At 44.7% G+C, this 21158-nt stretch overlaps 1 protein-coding gene across 1 annotated transcript in view; it reads right to left on the bottom strand.

Annotated features, from left to right (window-relative positions):
• The window catches only part of LOC310778903 (zinc finger SWIM domain-containing protein 6-like), a gene marked incomplete at its 5' end in the record, with an annotated part of 77819 nt that extends 58054 nt beyond the window's left edge, over nt 1–19765 (bottom strand). The window contains one exon of the mRNA XM_083639368.1: nt 19351–19765. Within this exon, the coding sequence (XP_083495494.1) occupies nt 19351–19765 (415 nt within the window). The remainder of the gene's footprint in view (nt 1–19350) is intronic.
• Nucleotides 19766–21158: the final 1393 nt, after the last annotated feature.

Genomic DNA, 21158 nt, shown 5'->3' with positions numbered 1-21158 from the left:
CAGCCTGACGTGTTGCTCTGAGCAGTTAGTTCCACCACTCATTTGCTGGAGTGCTCTGTTTGCAGAGCTGCTGAGGTCTGGGGGGGCACTGGAGAGATGCGACGCGGCCCGGGACTCCCACGGGCCGACGAACGAACCAGAGCAGGCTTCGACTTGCTACGAGAGTCCGGGGACGAAGGCGCTTCCCTAGACATCCCCGATACGAAGCGGCAACATCGTGGGCTCAGCAGCTGGCGCTGTCGCCTCACAGCAAGAAGGTCGTGGGTTCGAATCTCCACCCTGGTCCTTTCGGTGGGGAGTTTGCACGTGCTCCATGTGTTTGTTTGGGTTTCCTCCTGCAGTCCAAACTAAGACATGCGGTGTTTGTGTAGTAAGAGTCAAATGTGTAGTATGCACATGATGTATGTTGTGTGTAGATATAATGTGTAGTATGCACATGATGTATGTTGTGTGTAGATATAATGTGTAGTATGCACATGATGTATGTTGTGTGTAGATATAATGTGTAGTATGCACATGATGTATGTTGTGTGTAGATATAATGTGTAGTATGCACATGATGTACAGTATGTTGTGTGTAGATATAATGTGTAGTATGCACATGATGTATGTTGTGTGTAGATATAATGTGTAGTATGCACATGATGTATGTTGTGTGTAGATATAATGTGTAGTATGCACATGATGTATGTTGTGTGTAGATATAATGTGTAGTATGCACATGATGTATGTTGTGTGTAGATATAATGTGTAGTATGCACATGATGTATGTTGTGTGTAGATATAATGTGTAGTATGCACATGATGTATGTTGTGTGTAGATATAATGTGTAGTATGCACATGATGTATGTAGGGATTGGTATCGAGTTTCGATACTTACTTGGCACCGAAATGGAAACATCGATACTAAGGGGTATCGAAGCCTCCCTTGTCAATCGATACCAATTTTCGATACCAAAACAAAACAGCGCCATTGAGCCTATAAGCATGCGACATGCTTGCACGCCGCGCTCTAATACGGCTGGTGATTGGCTGTCATGTAGAGGCATGCAGGAAACGTTACGCCCACTTTAGCCGGTGTGTTTGTTGTGACTGTGAGCCAGGCGTGCGGTGCGGATATAGTATACAAGAAGTTAGCCACTCAAGCTACTCCTATCCTGGAGTACCATATGGCGAAGATGATGAAAAGCAGGAAAAGAAACAGAAACAACACGGACTGGTTTCCACAGATAAGAGAAATAATTGAGAGGTGGGTCAGCTTACCGCAAGTTAGCGGTTATCAGATCCCTCAGTCTGACAAATCCATGCATCTGGCTGTGAGTTGTAGCTAGCAGATCGTTTAATTAATTGCCGCCGTAACGTTATGCGCAAGCGGGCATTGTGTATTTTTAGCAACTCGTTAACAAACGCTGATGTCATGATAGTTTGTTGAATGTAAATGCGATTCATTTATATTGATTGGCTAGTCAGTGAATGCGTGAAGTGGAGCTGTCTCGTCAGATTTGACAAGAATGACGTTCTGTTGCAGCAGTGAGCATTAAACACTGATCTGCAACACTAGCGTTAATGTTTAATTAATTAGCGTTAACGTTATGTGCAAACGTTATCGCCCATTATGTATTTTTAGCAACTCGTTAACAAACGCTGATGTCATGATAGTTTGTTGAATATAAATGGGATTCACTTTGTGCCATTGGCTATATTGATAGGCTAGTCAATGCTCAACTAGTCTTCCATGCATGAAGTGGATCCATCTCATCAGTTTGGGCAAGAATAGAGTTCTGTTGCATCAGTGAGCATTAAACCCTGATTTGCAACTCTCTGTTTTGCACTGAAAACTATTCCACTGATTTATTTGTTTTACATTTCTTTCCTTTGTAGTACTTCCAATATTTTTTGTAGGGACGGCAATACGTTTAGAGAACTTAAAGTTATGTTAAATACAGTAGGTTTTATTTTTTTCTGCTGTAAAACTTAAGATGGGGGGGAAACTAAAGATTTGTAAAATAATTTCAATGTGTAATGCTGTTTTATTTTTGTTAAAATGGATTTTTCTAAAAATTGGTATCGAAAAAAGTATCGTTCAGGAACCGGTATCGAAATCCAAGTATCGAAACGGTATCGGTATCGAAAAATTTTGAACGATACCCATCCCTAGATGTATGTTGTGTGTAGATATAATGTGTAGTATGCACATGATGTATGTTGTGTGTAGATATAATGTGTAGTATGCACATGATGTATGTTGTGTGTAGATATAATGTGTAGTATGCACATGATGTATGTTGTGTGTAGATATAATGTGTAGTATGCACATGATGTATGTTGTGTGTAGATATAATGTGTAGTATGCACATGATATATGTTGTGTGTAGATATAATGTGTAGTATGCACATGATGTATGTTGTGTGTAGATATAATGTGTAGTATGCACATGATGTATGTTGTGTGTAGATATAATGTGTAGTATGCACATGATGTATGTTGTGTGTAGATATAATGTGTAGTATGCACATGATGTATGTTGTGTGTAGATATAATGTGTAGTATGCACATGATGTATGTTGTGTGTAGATATAATGTGTAGTATGCACATGATGTATGTTGTGTGTAGATATAATGTGTAGTATGCACATGATGTACAGTATGTTGTGTGTAGATATAATGTGTAGTATGCACATGATGTATGTTGTGTGTAGATATAATGTGTAGTATGCACATGATGTATGTTGTGTGTAGATATAATGTGTAGTATGCACATGATGTATGTTGTGTGTAGATATAATGTGTAGTATGCACATGATGTATGTTGTGTGTAGATATAATGTGTAGTATGCACATGATGTATGTTGTGTGTAGATATAATGTGTAGTATGCACATGATATATGTTGTGTGTAGATATAATGTGTAGTATGCACATGATGTATGTTGTGTGTAGATATAATGTGTAGTATGCACATGATGTATGTTGTGTGTAGATATAATGTGTAGTATGCACATGATGTATGTTGTGTGTAGATATAATGTGTAGTATGCACATGATGTATGTTGTGTGTAGATATAATGTGTAGTATGCACATGATGTATGTTGTGTGTAGATATAATGTGTAGTATGCACATGATGTACAGTATGTTGTGTGTAGATATAATGTGTAGTATGCACATGATGTATGTTGTGTGTAGATATAATGTGTAGTATGCACATGATGTACAGTATGTTGTGTGTAGATATAATGTGTAGTATGCACATGATGTATGTTGTGTGTAGATATAATGTGTAGTATGCACATGATGTATGTTGTGTGTAGATATAATGTGTAGTATGCACATGATGTATGTTGTGTGTAGATATAATGTGTAGTATGCACATGATGTATGTTGTGTGTAGATATAATGTGTAGTATGCACATGATGTATGTTGTGTGTAGATATAATGTGTAGTATGCACATGATGTATGTTGTGTGTAGATATAATGTGTAGTATGCACATGATGTATGTTGTGTGTAGATATAATGTGTAGTATGCACATGATGTATGTTGTGTGTAGATATAATGTGTAGTATGCACATGATGTATGTTGTGTGTAGATATAATGTGTAGTATGCACATGATGTATGTTGTGTGTAGATATAATGTGTAGTATGCACATGATGTATGTTGTGTGTAGATATAATGTGTAGTATGCACATGATGTATGTTGTGTGTAGATATAATGTGTAGTATGCACATGATGTATGTTGTGTGTAGATATAATGTGTAGTATGCACATGATGTATGTTGTGTGTAGATATAATGTGTAGTATGCACATGATGTATGTTGTGTGTAGATATAAGACTGTGAAGATCCTATGTGAAGGCCTTTGAGACATGCTCGTGTGATAAGGGGCTATAAACAGAACTGAAGCCTTTGTGTCCACGGGCGTGTGTGTGTGTGTGTGTGTGTGTGTGTGTGTGTGTGTGTGTGTGTGTGTGTGTGTGTGTGTGTGTGTGTGTGTGTGTGTGTACTCGAGAGGAGGTTGCACAGGGTCGGCACAGATAAGAACAAAAATACAAATGTATGGAGCCAATGGAGGGCAGACCTCCTCCGTCCTCTTCCCTCCTTCTCTCTGCTCTCCTCTTCCCTCCTCTGTCCTCCGCTCTGCTCTCCTCTTCCCTCCTTCTCTCTGCTCTCCTCTTCCCTCCTCCCTCCTTCTCTCTGCTCTCCTCTTCCCTCCTTCTCTCTGCTCTCCTCTTCCCTCCTTCTCTCTGCTCTCCTCTTTCCTCTTCCCTCCTTCTCTCTGCTCTCCTCTTCCCTCCTTCTCTCTGCTCTCCTCTTCCCTCCTCCCTCCTTCTCTCTGCTCTCCTCTTCCCTCCTTCTCTCTGCTCTCCTCTTTCCTCTTCCCTCCTTCTCTCTGCTCTCCTCTTCCCTCCTTCTCTCTGCTCTCCTCTTCCCTCCTCCCTCCTTCTCTCTGCTCTCCTCTTCCCTCCTTCTCTCTGCTCTCCTCTTCCCTCCTTCTCTCTGCTCTCCTCTTTCCTCCTCCCTCCTTCTCTCTGCTCTCCTCTTTCCTCTTCCCTCCTTCTCTCTGCTCTCCTCTTCCCTCCTTCTCTCTGCTCTCCTCTTCCCTCCTCCCTCCTTCTCTCTGCTCTCCTCTTCCCTCCTTCTCTCTGCTCTCCTCTTCCCTCCTTCTCTCTGCTCTCCTCTTTCCTCCTTCTCTCTGCTCTCCTCTTCCCTCCTTCTCTCTGCTCTCCTCTTCCCTCCTCCCTCCTTCTCTCTGCTCTCCTCTTCCCTCCTTCTCTCTGCTCTCCTCTTTCCTCTTCCCTCCTTCTCTCTGCTCTCCTCTTCCCTCCTTCTCTCTGCTCTCCTCTTCCCTCCTCCCTCCTTCTCTCTGCTCTCCTCTTCCCTCCTTCTCTCTGCTCTCCTCTTTCCTCCTCCCTCCTTCTCTCTGCTCTCCTCTTTCCTCCTTCTCTCTGCTCTCCTCTTTCGTCCTCCCTCCTTCTCTCTGCTTTCCTCCTCCCTCCTTCTCTCTGCTTTCCTCCTCCCTCCTTCTCTCTGCTCTCCTCCTCCCTCCTTCTCTCTGCTCTCCTCTTTCCTCCTCCCTCCTTCTCTCTGCTTTCCTCCTCCCTCCTTCTCTCTGCTCTCCTCTTTCCTCCTCCCTCCTTCTCTCTGCTCTTCTCCCTCCTTCTCTCTGCTCTCCTCTTTCCTCTTCCCTCCTTCTCTCTGCTCTCCTCTTCCCTCCTCCCTCCTTCTCTCTGCTCTCCTCTTCCCTCCTTCTCTCTGCTCTCCTCCTCCTCTCTGCTCTCCTCTTTCCTCTTCCCCCCTTCTCTCTGCTCTCCTCCCTCCTTCTCTCTGCTCTCCTCTTCCCTCCTCCCTCCTTCTCTCTGCTCTCCTCCTCCCTCCTTCTCTCTGCTCTCCTCTTCCCTCCTTCTCTCTGCTCTCCTCTTTCCTCCTCCCTCCTTCTCTCTGCTCTCCTCTTTCCTCTTCCCTCCTTCTCTCTGCTCTCCTCCTCCCTCCTTCTCTCTGCTCTCCTCTTCCCTCCTTCTCTCTGCTCTCCTCTTTCCTCTTCCCTCCTTCTCTCTGCTCTCCTCTTCCCTCCTTCTCTCTGCTCTCCTCTTTCCTCCTCCCTCCTTCTCTCTGCTCTCCTCTTTCCTCCTCCCTCCTTCTCTCTGCTCTCCTCTTTCCTCCTCCCTCCTTCTCTCTGCTCTCCTCTTCCCCTCCTCCGCTCTGCCCCACAGTTGAAGGTTAAAGATAAAGGGATACGGGAGAAGAATACAGATCAGCCAGATGTGGGCGGCTGTGGAAAGACTGTTAAACAACTGTGCAGGCCCGCCGAGAGCCATTAACCAAATACTACCACACACACACACACACACACACACACACACACACACACACACACACACACACACACACACACACACACACACACACACCGTACACGTTGACTGACAATATTACGACTTAACCCAGGCTGTAAAGGTCTTACTATGCTGAGGAAAACACAACTATTGTGCGAAGCAAAGCCGATTCAAAGAGAGAGACACAGAGTACACATGTATACAAGCTCCTTCCAACCATAGAAAGCAAACTGAATACAGCTACATTCTTTGGAGGGTCTGACACTGACCTGGAAAATACCTGGGCAGAACTCCAAGCCTTCAACCGGCAACAACAGGAAAACTAAGCCAGAGTTAGCTGTGAAACACTCAACACCTCCACCTCCACACTATCCTGAAACACTCAACACCTCCACCTCCACACTATCCTGAAACACTCAACACCTCCACACTATCCTGAAACACTCAACACCTCCACACTATCCTGAAACACTCAACACCTCCACACTATCCTGAAACACTCAACACCTCCACACTATCCTGAAACACTCAACACCTTCACCTCCACACTATCCTGAAACACTCAACACCTTCACCTCCACACTATCCTGAAACACTCAACACCTTCACCTCCACACTATCCTGAAACACTCAACACCTTCACCTCCACACTATCCTGAAACACTCAACACCTTCACCTCCACACTATCCTGAAACACTCAACACCTTCACCTCCACACTATCCTGAAACACTCAACACCTTCACCTCCACACTATCCTGAAACACTCAACACCTTCACCTCCACACTATCCTGAAACACTCAACACCTCCACACTATCCTGAAACACTCAACACCTCCACACTATCCTGAAACACTCAACACCTCCACACTATCCTGAAACACTCAACACCTCCACACTATCCTGAAACACTCAACACCTCCACACTATCCTGAAACACTCAACACCTTCACCTCCACACTATCCTGAAACACTCAACACCTCCACACTATCCTGAAACACTCAACACCTCCACACTATCCTGAAACACTCAACACCTTCACCTCCACACTATCCTGAAACACTCAACACCTCCACACTATCCTGAAACACTCAACACCTTCACCTCCACACTATCCTGAAACACTCAACACCTCCACCTCCACACTATCCTGAAACACTCAACACCTCCACCTCCACACTATCCTGAAACACTCAACACCTTCACCTCCGCACTATCCTGAAACACTCAACACCTCCACCTCCGCACTATCCTGAAACACTCAACACCTCCACCTCCACACTATCCTGAAACACTCAACACCTCCACCTCCACACTATCCTGAAACACTCAACACCTCCACACTATCCTGAAACACTCAACACCTCCACACTATCCTGAAACACTCAACACCTCCACACTATCCTGAAACACTCAACACCTTCACCTCCACACTATCCTGAAACACTCAACACCTCCACCTCCGCACTATCCTGAAACACTCAACACCTCCACCTCCACACTATCCTGAAACACTCAACACCTTCACCTCCACACTATCCTGAAACACTCAACACCTTCACCTCCACACTATCCTGAAACACTCAACACCTCCACCTCCGCACTATCCTGAAACACTCAACACCTCCACCTCCGCACTATCCTGAAACACTCAACACCTCCACCTCCGCACTATCCTGAAACACTCAACACCTTCACCTCCGCACTATCCTGAAACACTCAACACCTCCACACTATCCTGAAACACTCAACACCTCCACCTCCACACTATCCTGAAACACTCAACACCTCCACCTCCGCACTATCCTGAAACACTCAACACCTCCACCTCCGCACTATCCTGAAACACTCAACACCTTCACCTCCACACTATCCTGAAACACTCAACACCTCCACACTATCCTGAAACACTCAACACCTCCACACTATCCTGAAACACTCAACACCTTCACCTCCACACTATCCTGAAACACTCAACACCTCCACCTCCGCACTATCCTGAAACACTCAACACCTTCACCTCCACACTATCCTGAAACACTCAACACCTTCACCTCCACACTATCCTGAAACACTCAACACCTCCACCTCCGCACTATCCTGAAACACTCAACACCTCCACCTCCGCACTATCCTGAAACACTCAACACCTCCACCTCCGCACTATCCTGAAACACTCAACACCTTCACCTCCGCACTATCCTGAAACACTCAACACCTCCACACTATCCTGAAACACTCAACACCTCCACCTCCACACTATCCTGAAACACTCAACACCTTCACCTCCACACTATCCTGAAACACTCAACACCTCCACACTATCCTGAAACACTCAACACCTTCACCTCCACACTATCCTGAAACACTCAACACCTTCACCTCCACACTATCCTGAAACACTCAACACCTCCACCTCCACACTATCCTGAAACACTCAACACCTCCACCTCCACACTATCCTGAAACACTCAACACCTCCACCTCCACACTATCCTGAAACACTCAACACCTCCACCTCCACACTATCCCATGATGATATGATCGATTTGTCACTGGAAGGTGTTTTGCCGATTTTCAACCCGCTTTGTATCATTATAATCTCTGTAATATAAGCAGATGGACAGTGTTTACCGTCTCTATACGTTTGCTGCACCAAGAAATTCCCCTTCGTCTGCTTGCAGAAACTCTGCCCCCGCCAGCTGGTATGGGTCATTAATGCTCGTTAAGGCTCTCACCATGGATGTGCGCAGACAGAAAATAAAATATGCGTTCTGCAGAGCACTTGGCGCAGGAAAACATGAAGGAAGTGAAGGTGAACATACATATTGTAATGATACAAAGCGGGTTGAACATCGGCAACGCCTCCCTTTAATTTAAAGAGCGCAGCCAGTCGCTGTAGTGAAACCGCGTTCTTAGCCTCTTAAGCCCGTGCCACACACACAACATGCAGGCTGTGAAACTCAGCGGAGTGTTCATGTCAAAGCACACAAGCCATGATGTAGCTCCAATAAAAACTGATCATGTAGAGCAGAAGCATATTGAGCTGCCATGCATTCACTATTATTAATGCTGATCAACAACCTAAAAGGCTGAGCGCAGTGTGTGTGTGTGTGTGTGTGTGTGTCCGCGCGTGCGTGTGTGTGCGTACGTGTGTGCGTGTGTGCGCATGCGTGCGTGCGTGTGTGTGTTCCAGAGCCTTGCATCATTCAGTAGGTGTGTGTTGATTCATTGATTCTTCATAAACTTGCAGATGAGATAGCTAGCCAGCATTAATCAGAGTATACAAGGGCCTGAGGCACACGTTAGGTCTTTGATATGCTCAGCAGCTCATGATACAAGCCTGGTTCAATATCATGTACTATGCTGGCTTTCACATACTGTATTATCCTCAATATCTATACTACTAGGGCTGCACAATATATATACTTGAGTCTCTGTATCGTCATCATGTTGTGCGCGTGCGCAATAGTCACATGACAGGGACGTGGAATGCCAAGTAGGGTACGGCAAATTGGGGCGTCTGAGCGTGGAGACCCAGGTTCAGTTCCCGGCAGCGATACCTGCGGCTTGGTCAGACATTCATAGACACAACTGGCCGTGTCTGCGTGTGGGAAGCCGGTGGGGTATAAGAACTGGTCTAGCGCCTCCTCTGGTCGGGCGGTGTAATGGTAGCGGGGGGCCTGTTTGGGGGGGGGGAGGGGAACTCACTTCCTACTACATCACCCGCACAGGTTACCCACTAGGCCACCTTCTAAAAAATGCAAGGCTTGATGGAGTTATTCAAGTCATTTGGTGAAAATAAAAAATCTCCATAATCACAATATACGTATATCGCAGAAACAAAAATCAGTTTTGCAGCCCCAATCTATTCACCACGCCCACTTTTTCTCTCTTCCGCGTTCGACGCAAACATATTTGTTCTTCCGGTTCAGCGCTAGTTGGCAGTGATTTTTACTGTAGTTCACGCGGTGCGAGCCCTTTAAGACCAGTGCATCTATGGGTAATGCCTACTGTGGCTAATATTAGCCGCTAGTTAGTTATGTTATATGGCAGTAAAATGCCACTGAATGACCAAATTGATATAACTTTTAACCATTTCGAGTAACACTGTTTCCATACGTATCACCAGCGTTAGTTTGTCATTTATAACGTGGCTATATTCATAACGTTTTCTATCTCGGATGCGTTATTTCGAATCCCACATAGGTTACGCTGGCGCAAAACATGTGGGTTTCAGGACGAAACAGTCTCGAGCCACTAACGTCATCTTTAGAGCACAATATTCCTGGAATGCAAGTTTAACTAAACAGTTACATGTCCTCTGCATTCTACATAAAATTAAGATATTACGGGTTGTTTTATTTTGTATGTTACATACTTATTGGCCAAGATATGTTAGTTTATGGGGGAGTAATTCTGCCAGCTTAGGAGGGGAGTGTGGGCGGCCATTTTGCCTGCGGGGTTTTGGGCAAGTCTAAAAAATAAAGGTCGAAGAAATAATCTACATCCGGTTCTAAAACGGAAATACTATTACGAAATGACGTAATATGCGGAAGCGTCCATGTGTGGGCAAAGAATAAGGTGAATACTGCGTTTCAGCTCTGTGATGCACACTCTGATTATATTCAACAACAATATATATATTTTTTTTAAGTGTGGACAAAGATTGTCTGTAGCTCATATCCGAGTTCTCCATAACAGACACTGAAGACACAAGTAGTAAAAGACAGACATCAGCCTCTGTGTGCTGTGGTCTGGAGCATCAGCCTTTCCACGCCTGTGTACTGAAGCAGTTAACCATCAGAAGACTTGGAGCTGCTTACTTGACTGCAATGCCTATAGCTGCTACTGTAGCACCTAGCGCTAGCAGCCGGGCTAATCACAAAGCAGGAGTGTGTAACGACGACTGCAGAAGGAGTAACGCCTTCCTGAGGACACGGCAACAAAGTGTTTTCCCTTTGGGGACATCATTTTGCAGTTGAAAAAAGCGAATAAATCACAATATATCGCAATATTTCGAAAATCGCAATAATATGGTATCGTAACTTAAGCCTCGTGATAATATCGTATCGTGGGGACTCTGGCGATTCCCACAACTATTACTCACCATTGTGCCAATTCAAGTAATAAGAGTGTTGTAAGCAGGAGAGGTCAGGGCAGTAGAGTCTGGACTGCGTGTGACTCCAGCATGTGACAGAGAGGCATGAAAGCGCAGTGAGGTTTCACTGTGTGGTGACACAGCGCCACACTGCCGCCAGCGCCAGAACCTAACACCAAGCATTTGACCGTCCAGACTGACGGACCTCTTACGTATCACATGACCAAGTGTGAGGAAAAAGCTACAGATACGCAACACGGGCGTACTAGCCATGCTGCCAGTCTCTGCTGACTCCAGTGACCGCATACTATCACTCCCCGTCCATCCAGGTCCCCGGGCCCACCGAGGCTCAAATGATGCTCTTCTGTGTGTACAAATACGTCCGCGATGTTGATATACAGCCATTTGTGGAACGCTCTGGGTTTTAATCGGTATGGATGTACACGCACAGGCGTCACGTGCGCACGCGCGCACGCACGCACACACACACACACACACACACACACTCCTAGACACACTCCTAGACAGACAGTCTCAGACACACACGTCCGTAAACCCAATCCTGAAATATTACATGTCCAAATTGTCCCATTCCCTAAGTGGTGGTCTTCTACTCAGACTCACTCACCTCCTTCAAAACCCAACTCAAATCCCACCTCTTCAAAACAGCCTACAATATCTGACTTCTACCTCTAACTACCATTCCATCTCTGCAATCTATTGATTTGTATTTGTTTTCGTTCTTGTTATTTAGTTCTGTTTACTGTATTACTTTCTATGTATTGTAAAGCGTCTTTGAGTTCCCCAGAAAAGCGCTATATAAAACTTATGTATTATTATTATTATTATTACATTAAAGATGGAGAGGGACAGAGCCTTCTGTCCGTACTCTGCGTTCCTTTTAGTGCGCTTTCTGTCCGTCATCTGAAAGCTTACGGATAGGCATGAAACGGAGCAGAACCACACACACACACACACTCATGCATTTGACTCTCTACTGCCCACTGGTGAACGTATTGTGTAACATGACACCAACGTGAGAGACACATGGAAGTATGTGGGCAGTGACGATTACACCGTTTGAAACGGACACATTTATTTTCATATGAAAATGGAGTAGACTATTTAGGATGCATTACGAGTTACAGAGTGTGGGCCAACATAATATAACTCTGGCTAATAACAAGATATGTATGATGCTAATGCAAAACATTGTACTAAATATAAGGATTCTTTTTAAACATGTTTTCAAGTTATTCCATAAATTGGTACTTCCTGATACTGTCCTTCCATTTGTAAGAGTTGTTCACACTGTTTTCTTAGGGGACGTTACATCCAAGTTATTATTAGTAGGTTGAGTTTTACAACAGTACGTTTTTACTCATGTACGAGCCCATCAGCCTATGAATAGATACAGTAAAGTTAATTAATCCAAATGGTCTGATATCAGCACCTTTGCCATAGCATGATAACTCCCTCATCACCGTGCCCATCTTCAAAAATCCTATTAAACCCTGGCTCAGCACTTAGGTAAGAGGGGGGGGGGGGGGGGGGGGGGCATCAATAGCAGACACTGCATACTAATAGGATTGACGTTTGAACGACCTTTGACCTAATAAAGCAGAAACAGACTGTGTCAACAAGGGCTTATGCAAAGAGGGAGCAGAGGGAATTCAAAGTGAAGGACAGGGCCTAGGTATGAACTTGACCTACTGTAATATGTGAGCAGCTAGATGCTAAAATGATAATTAAAAAATGTGTCTGCATGCAACTAATCTCTCAATATATCGTTTCAGCATTGTCATTGCAATGTACGCTTCCGCAATAGTCACGTCGCAGGACGTGCAATGTCAAGTACGAATAAGGCAAATTAACTCAAAGACGTCACGGTCATGCTATAACTTTTTTGCTGGTTGATATTTAGTCATTTTTCCATTACAGTTACTTAGCACTTAGCACACTAGCATCCTGCCAAATCACTCTGGCTGCAGCTAAATACACTTGCTACTGTCACCCATGCAGGTTACCCGCTAGGGCCAAGGCTTGATGTCATTGATTGAAGTAATTTGGTGAAAATGTCTTGTATTTTTTCATATCGCAATATATATTGCATAAACAAAATATATATTGTAATGTCCCCAATTCCCCAATGTCGTGCAGCCCACTCTCAAGACAGATTTTCGATTTGCATGAAAATCTGTCGCATCATCATGGTCGATGAAGATTGGGATAATAGCGCTCCTAATAATAGTGCTCCTAAGAAAAGCGCGAGTGGTCTGTCAAATTAGCATAAAGGGGCACGGCCGGGCGAGTTGAGTTCTGGTTCCGGTTATTCAGGTATTGAAACAAGCTTGCTGCCAGAGGTAAAGATATTTTTTTTTAAGTGATGAATTCCCAGATTGGCATGCAACAAACATATTGAGCTCAGTTCACACCAACAAAACTGTTCTAGAACAAAGATGCAGCGGTCTGAACACACTATTTAAGGTAGCCAGAGTGGCAGAGCATTGCAAGTAGTTGCAAATTCCAACTTGTGGCGTTGCAAGTCATTGGTGTGAACTGGGCATTACAGCCAACGGGCAACAAAAATTAAGCCAATGCCGAAGTGCCTTAAACCTGCATTGTTTCGAATGGCCTGCAGGAGGCGACTCCATTGGCTACAAAAATAAGTAATGGTACGGAAATGAATGGGGAAATGACGCTACTTCTCACTTGAATTATGAACTCAGTAAACACTTTCCTACTGAGTGTATGGTCTCAATCGCCAGTTTCAAGTCTTCCTCAATACTGCATGATGTTCATTTAGTCAATGATGGTCCCATTTAGAGTCAAATAGACGATAAAGCAGACTACGTTTTGGGGCGCGATTGACAAGTCGCCTGTCCAGTGATCGTGCAGCTCGGTGATCGCGGACCAATAGCAGGCGGCTCTGTGGGGAACGCCTGGTCTGACGCTAGCTGCTCCAGCTCCAAATAACCAAGATGGTGACGGTCAAAATGCCAAACTCGAGGCTTCAAAACAGGCGTCCACAAAGTAATGGGTGACGTCACGGAGGCTACATACATATACCATCTTTGCACGTGTTTTTTCCATGTGTTGTTTCCAATACATAGAAACACTGTATTTGCATTTGCTCGAGGAAATTTTTTAGGTAAGTTTATACTTTATACTTTTTTGTTTCCCATTTTGAAAAGCAAGGACACTCTCCTTGCTTTGACAGTGCAGAGGGACAGACAGACTGCAGCTTCTCCGAAATGAACATATTCAGCACAAACACACACAAACACCGAAGCCTATACTCTCGCCGACACATCCTGACACGCTGATGCGTATGAGCGGCGATAGGGAGGTCTTCGCGTGCGTCATGTCTACGATGAAACGCTGCGGTATCTGCCACGCAGCCGAGTGGTCTTCAAGGCCAGAGATACGCCTCCTCTGATGTCCTTCACATTGGCAATGGAGGAGGGAGAGGCTCTTGACCTTTGGAGTGTCACACTGAAGATAAACAGCCATGGCACAGCAGATACATTGGCTCTCAGAAATGTATATGATGATGAAGCCGTTAATGTCATATAAAATGTCTATGATGATGAAGCCGTTAATGTCATATAAAATGCCTATGATGACGCAGTTAATGTCATGTTTTTGAGAGGGAGAAAAGTTAAAGGAATGAAGGACCCTCTTCCCCTACTGATCCAAGTACTGGGACAAAGCTATGTAGTCATATGCTAACTGTCAATCACATCTTCCTGGTAAAGTTCAGTGGTTCTGCTATCTTGTATTTATTGTCAATATTAATATCAAGGCCAAAATATCCCCAAACTCCAAATTGTTGTTAAAACCAACCAAGCCCCAACCGTCGGTTTGAAAAAATGAAGCCGATGCAGGACCAAAAACTGCAGTTCCTCGAATGGCCACCCAAGGCTGGCTGCCAAAGTGAGTAAATCCCCACAGACCCCCATGTTAAAATGAGAAAATAAAAATACAGTCGAAATAAACATGTTGACCCTATAGCCAATTTCACAGCATGGCACTGTACAATCTCAAAAAACAATCTCAAATTTATAATTTGAGATTGTTTTTTGTTTTGCTCCATCTTCTGCTATTGATGTGATCACTGCGCTGCATATTGCACTAAGTCAAATTCCTCATTCGTAACCTGATTACTCACTATGGCTATTAAAAATGAAATCTTGAATCTTGAAAATACGATAAAACAGGCTACGCTTTGGGGTGTGATTGACAGGTCACCTGTCCAGTGATCGTGCAGCTCGCAGATCATGGACCAATAGCAGGCGCCCCCCCCCCCCCCCCGATAAGACCTTCTGTTTGCTTCCTTATTACTAGTTATTAGCTCAGTTATATCCCCAGAAATCTGGGTGCTTTTTGACCACAAGTTCAAACTGAATTTGGCAAAAGGCTTGTTTGTACTCCCTCTCTGTATGAAACTCAGTGCAAAATCATTTAGAGCTGGACTCCCTTGGAGAATGAAGGATCTTCAAGCAGATTCAATAAGGAGTAGCAACAGCCCATGCCTGGTTTAGTGAACATCTAAGACCATACTTAGGCTTTTGAGCGATCATATTATGATGAAGGACTTTGAACACATGTGATTTTTTTAGTGTGCACTTGCTCATCTAATTTGCAACATTTGACCCTTAACATGTCATTGCTTTCTTGGCTAGATCTCAACTGGTTTATTGGATGAGATTATTTGATTGAATATAGCTTTTGAAATTTGATTGCATGGATTTATTTATTTTTATTTTTAGAAACACCACATTGGGTGGCGTCCTTTGGCACAGTGGTCTAAAGTGCGTACCACATGTAACTGTGATGTCCTGGGTTCAAATCCGGCCCGAGACCTTTGTCTCCCCCGCCTCTCCCCAATCTTTCCTGTCTCTTGTCACTATAAAACTAGCCTATCTAATTAAGGCAAAAATGCCTAAAAAATATGAAAAATAAAACTATATTTTTTCGAATGTAGTTGCAGCAACATTTCAGTTATTCTTTAGTTGTGGGAAGGTGGAAAAACACATTTTGCCTAGAAAACATGGCTTCCCCTGATTATTGTGAGGTTTTGTTGCTGATATAGAGAAAATGTAAGTTACATTAACGTTCTACATCAGTTGCAGAGTTGCAGGATCAAGAGAGCCCTCCTGTGAGGTGTGCAGCGAGCAGCCTCTGGTGTGTGTGTGCACCAGGGGTTCCACTAGACCTTTTACAGCCAATGTAGCAGGTTATATATAGCCTCCATTTAAACAAACAAAAAACACAAAAGTCTCTGCATCCTAGGCCGTCAAATTAAATAATAAATAATTAGCTAAATGAAGAAGCAGTTAGGTCTAAAGAAATAATAAGAACAGACTGGTCCGTCTGAATTCATTCAGTCTCGTTTGTCATATTCCGTTTATTTGCAGCGACGTCATTGAATAACATGATATGACTTATTTTATCGTTACAGTCTACAAGCGGCTAACAGAGTCCTCCACATCGACTTGTCCCCTACAGAAAACACAGAGCCTCTTGAACTTAGCGTTAGAAAATAAATAAATCTTTGCCAATATATGAGAATATAAGGCTATGATTCTGCCAGGACAGCGGCTGGTGTGTGTGTGTGTGTGTGTGTGTGTGTGTGTGTGTGAGGTGTGTGTGTGTCCCTTGGCTCCTCAGTGAGTACACAAAGCTCAGACGAACCACTGCTGACACTCGTGCATTTAAAAGTGGGCGGAGACAGATGGGTCATGCAGCAACTAACGTTTGCAGATTGCATTACGATTCAAATTAACCATAACGAGATTAGTCCTAAAGGCTTTCCAAAGGTGGCCCAAACCCAGTGAACCCACAACAAGGTGGCCCAAACCCAGTGAACCCACAACAAGGTGGCCCAAACCCAGTGAACCCACAACAAGGTGGCCCAAACCCAGTGAACCCACAACAAGGTGGCCCAAACCCAGTGAACCCACAACAAGGTGGCCCAAACCCAGTGAACCCACAACAAGGTGGCCCAAACCCAGTGAACCCACAAACAACAAGAGTGACAGTCTGGAATACAAACAAAGATAACCAGGTATGCCGTGTGTAGCCTAATGAGTACATTAGGTACATGGAACAAAGACGTCTTCATTCAAGTTACTCACACAAGCAGGTCTTTTTAGGTGTGAATTAGTAGGGGTGCTCCAAAAAAATCGATTCTTGAAAGGATCGCGATTCTTAATGCCACGATTGCTGGATCGATTCCAAACTCCCAAGAATCGATTCTTCTTCGTATTGTAAAAAAAAAAAACAGTTTTTTTACAGTGCACCTGAACGCAACATGCAAGATACCGGCTGAATAAGTGTCCAAATGTTCATGTCATTTGTGTACTGTACTGCCACGGTGCCACCACCTCTTGCACTTAAAGGAGAATTTCGGTTTTTCCCCCGTATCTTCCCCCTTCTGGTTCCTCTGAAGAAGTGTGGTTTCACAGAGGGGGAAGATGGGCACTGTGACCCCATCCGGGGCAGATCAACGTTGACTGTGTTGTTGTTAGCTTAGCTTCTAGCTATTAGCTAAATAATTATATTTACAACCATAATGAACCGTGATCTGACAGAAAAAGTGTAATTTAGAGAGCGTGTGCAGCATGCCCCGCACTCGCCGCAGGCTCTCGTTCTAGCCTGTTTGAGGAGACTACTCGGAGCTCAAAATCTTCCGTGGGCATCCGAATGAAGCCAAACATATTTCGGTGAGTAAAACATCATATTTTAAGCTGGAAATGAGGACCGTGGTGTAAAAAAACAAAATTCTCCTTTAAGAACTCTGGTTAATGTATTCCCCCCAAAATCTATAAATCCTCCTCAAAGTCTACAGATCCCCCCCAGCCTATAAATCCATCTTATCTGAAGAACATAAGGGGGGAACTCCCCCCTAGTTTGCTAAATGAATTTAGGCCCTGACTGTAATACTTCAGAAGTTGAATTTGAAGTTCAGCATTAATACATTTGTCATTTTTTGTCTTAGATTTACCTTTGTGTGTTATCGCAATATAAAACTACATCATTGAGAATCGATTCTAGATTCTGGAATTGAGCATCGTTGGAATCGAGAATCGATTCTGGAATCGGATCGTGACCCCAGGAATCGGAATCGGATCGGGGCTTAGCCGGATCGGAGCACCCCTATGAATTAGTGTAACTCAAGGCCCATTTAACAGTTGTTCACCAACCAGCAATCCTGATCCTCGTCCCAAACCTTTTGTATTCAAGGAGAAATAAAAAGACGCTCTTGTCTAGCTTCCTCTTGGAGGTGACAGGAAACTGAGAAGACACAAAATGAACATGAAAATGGGAACAATGTAACAAAGTCACAATAGGACTGCTGGCTGTTTGATATGCATTGCTTAGTAGACCTACTTAAAAGCTCAAAGAATTCGCTCCAAGTCCATAAAATATAGCCTACACCCGGGAATAAAATTCCATTCCAGTGCAATACCTTGACATTATTAAATCTGGTGGTATTAGTCACTGCTCACATTGCTGCTGGTGCAGGAAGAGGCTGGCACAGGTGTCAAAACCTCCACTATGGTTTCAGTGGGGTACAAAATGTAAACAAGCAGATATGCTGCAGCTCTGAAGATCTATTCTCAACTCATTTCATAAGATTCCATGGTGAAATAGTCGATGAATTTAACATGAGACTAAAACAGAAGACTAAAACAGTGCATACTTACTAAGAGTGACTGAGTCTGCACCCCAGCAAAGATGTTCCAATAATAACAAATATGTCAACCAGAAGAGTGCGAGGCTGGTTACTTGATCACATCTTCCCAACTTCATAATCTCATATTTAGCTACTTTATATTCTCCTGGAGCTATCACTGGGCTCTGGGCAGAGACACACTCTATGCTGGTGTAGTTGGGGAGCTTCAATAAAACAATAAGATAAAGCAAAGATAGACAAACATAAATTTAGTGACGCCCCCTAACCAACTGCCATAGCATCTGATCAGTGGAGAAATAAAGTTTCCAAATGAGCTCCGGAGGCGTTGAAAGGGGGAAATGCAAATACACAAGTATAATAGGTTTGTCAAAATCACAGCGTGATTTTCAATGGACTACATTTCACCTTCGAGCCAGCTAGGCAGAATAGGGTTTAGCTAAATGCCCTCTTCACGCATTCCCATTCATACAGCCAGCGGATTTAAAGTCCCTTTGTAGCCTTCTGTCTGTGTAGCCCGATCATTTCATCCTTTGTTGTGAAACCCTGTCACCAAGCAGCGAAGCTTTATCTCGTTAACGTTAGTGCTATTTATTTACATAAACGACTACCAACACTGCTGACGTGGGTGTTTTCTCCATGATTTAACGGTATTGCCACAGGATGTTTTTATTTGCCGTGTCGTTATTTCGGTGGGTCGCATAACTCACCGACTTGCAGGACGTTGTCCACGCAGCCGCTCTCCAGCAGAGCGATGCCTCGGCGGAAAGGCAGCCGCGTCTCGTCGCTGCTCTCTCCGCTAGACCCCCCGCTCTCCTCGCCGGGGCCGCCGGTGTTGAACGACGAGTACATACAGATCTCCCGTTCGCTCCTGGGGAAAGACCAGTAGACGATCCGCCTCTGGACGGGCTCCGGGATCCGCTCGAAGCGCTCCTCGACCCTCTGAAATGGCCACTTCTCCGCCACTCTCCTCGCCGCGATGTCCAGCAGAGACTCCGGACTGTGGGCTCTGCTCGACCCGGCACACGGCGTGCCCCCGGCCCGCTGGCCCTGTCTACATGTTGCGTTATATCCCGGTCGACAGCAGAGCCGTTTGGCTGGGGGCTGCTGCACGCGCTCCGCCATGATAGCTCCGCTTTAACATCGACAAGAGGAAGTCAACGCACCATATGAACAGAACGGGATGAGGAAGGGAAAAGGTTACCCTCGGCTAGAGTGCTGCCCGTGTATGGGCAAAGCATCCTTTTATGGAAATGTAGGGCGGGGTTTCGCACGGTTTTGTCAAACCCCTTTGTTGACAAATTAAGAAATGGGCGTGGCCTGTCCGTCTCGCTCTGGGTCGAGTTCAGCCCCGGCAAAACGTTTCATCAAACGGAAACGGTGGTGCGTTGAAAGGAAACCTGCGAGGAAATATGACGTTGGTTAAACCCGGAACCCGTAGCAAAACAGTTCACCCCGTTTTCAGATTGAACACAACCCTGTTCTAAATCAGGAATGGACGGTGGAATTCCCGAACGTCGCTAATCCTTTGTAAGAACACGTTCGAGAAGGGGAGAGATGGACGTAATTTATTATCTTCCCACATTACTGTTCATACTTTATGGAGGGCTGATTGAAGCAAAGTGCACGGTCTGCTGTTTAACTAGTAAAACCGGGCGGAACACGGTCGTCTGGGTGGTGATTGTAGGCCTGTCAACAGAGGGGCCTCGTGGTTTGTTTGGAAGGGGAGGGAGCAGCGAGCACAGAGACGCCCTCTGTGACGTTTAAAGGGCCACTGGACTGGAATGTGCAAGCGTTCAAAGGAAAGAGGAATAGAAACAAATGAATCAGAATCAGCTTTATTGGCCAAGTGTGCACATAATGTACAAGGAATTTGACTGGTTTGCTTTGCTCTCAAAGTACTCACATAGGCCCTACAGGGGGGAAAGAAAGGTATGCACTTTCAAAACAGGCAAGGCAAAATGTTACATTTAGACAGTAGCAAAACATTTACAGGAACTAAAAGTGTGGTGTAAAATATACAATTTAAATATGTATATATGAAAGAATGTACATGTGCAGTAGGCTATATATTGTAACGTGTTTGGGTAATCCAGGTATTACCTGTAATGTGATGTGCAACCTAAGTGTCTGGACTGTAGCTAGGAACTAATGTGTGTGGGTGTGTTCCTAGGGGAAACGGGGTATATAGGAGCAGCGGCCGGGGTGCCGGGGGAGTCAAGCTATAGAGTGAGCGAGACCGGTTGTTATGTGTAGAGCTAGCGGTGTGAAGCTAGCTGCTAGGAGCTAAAGAAGCCTGTGAATAAAGACCCTGTACCAACTACAACTCTCCGTTCCTTGGCGTATGAGCGATACGCTACATTGGTGTCAGCAAGTGAAGCGGTAGCGCCTCTGTTTCGGTCGAGAGGGGAGAGAGTGAGGAGGAACGGCGGAGAAAAGTTGGAGATCAAAGGCTCGAGCGACCTAGCTGTAGCGAGCTAGCTGGGAGAGCTAGCTGCTACGAGCGCCACGTGTGATG

The sequence above is a fragment of the Poromitra crassiceps genome (genome assembly GCF_964638095.1).
Source record: "Poromitra crassiceps genome assembly, chromosome: 6".
Taxonomy (NCBI): Eukaryota; Metazoa; Chordata; class Actinopteri; order Beryciformes; family Melamphaidae; genus Poromitra; species Poromitra crassiceps.
Note: the sequence above shows the minus strand (reverse complement) of the source record. Positions and strands in the feature narration are given on the sequence as shown.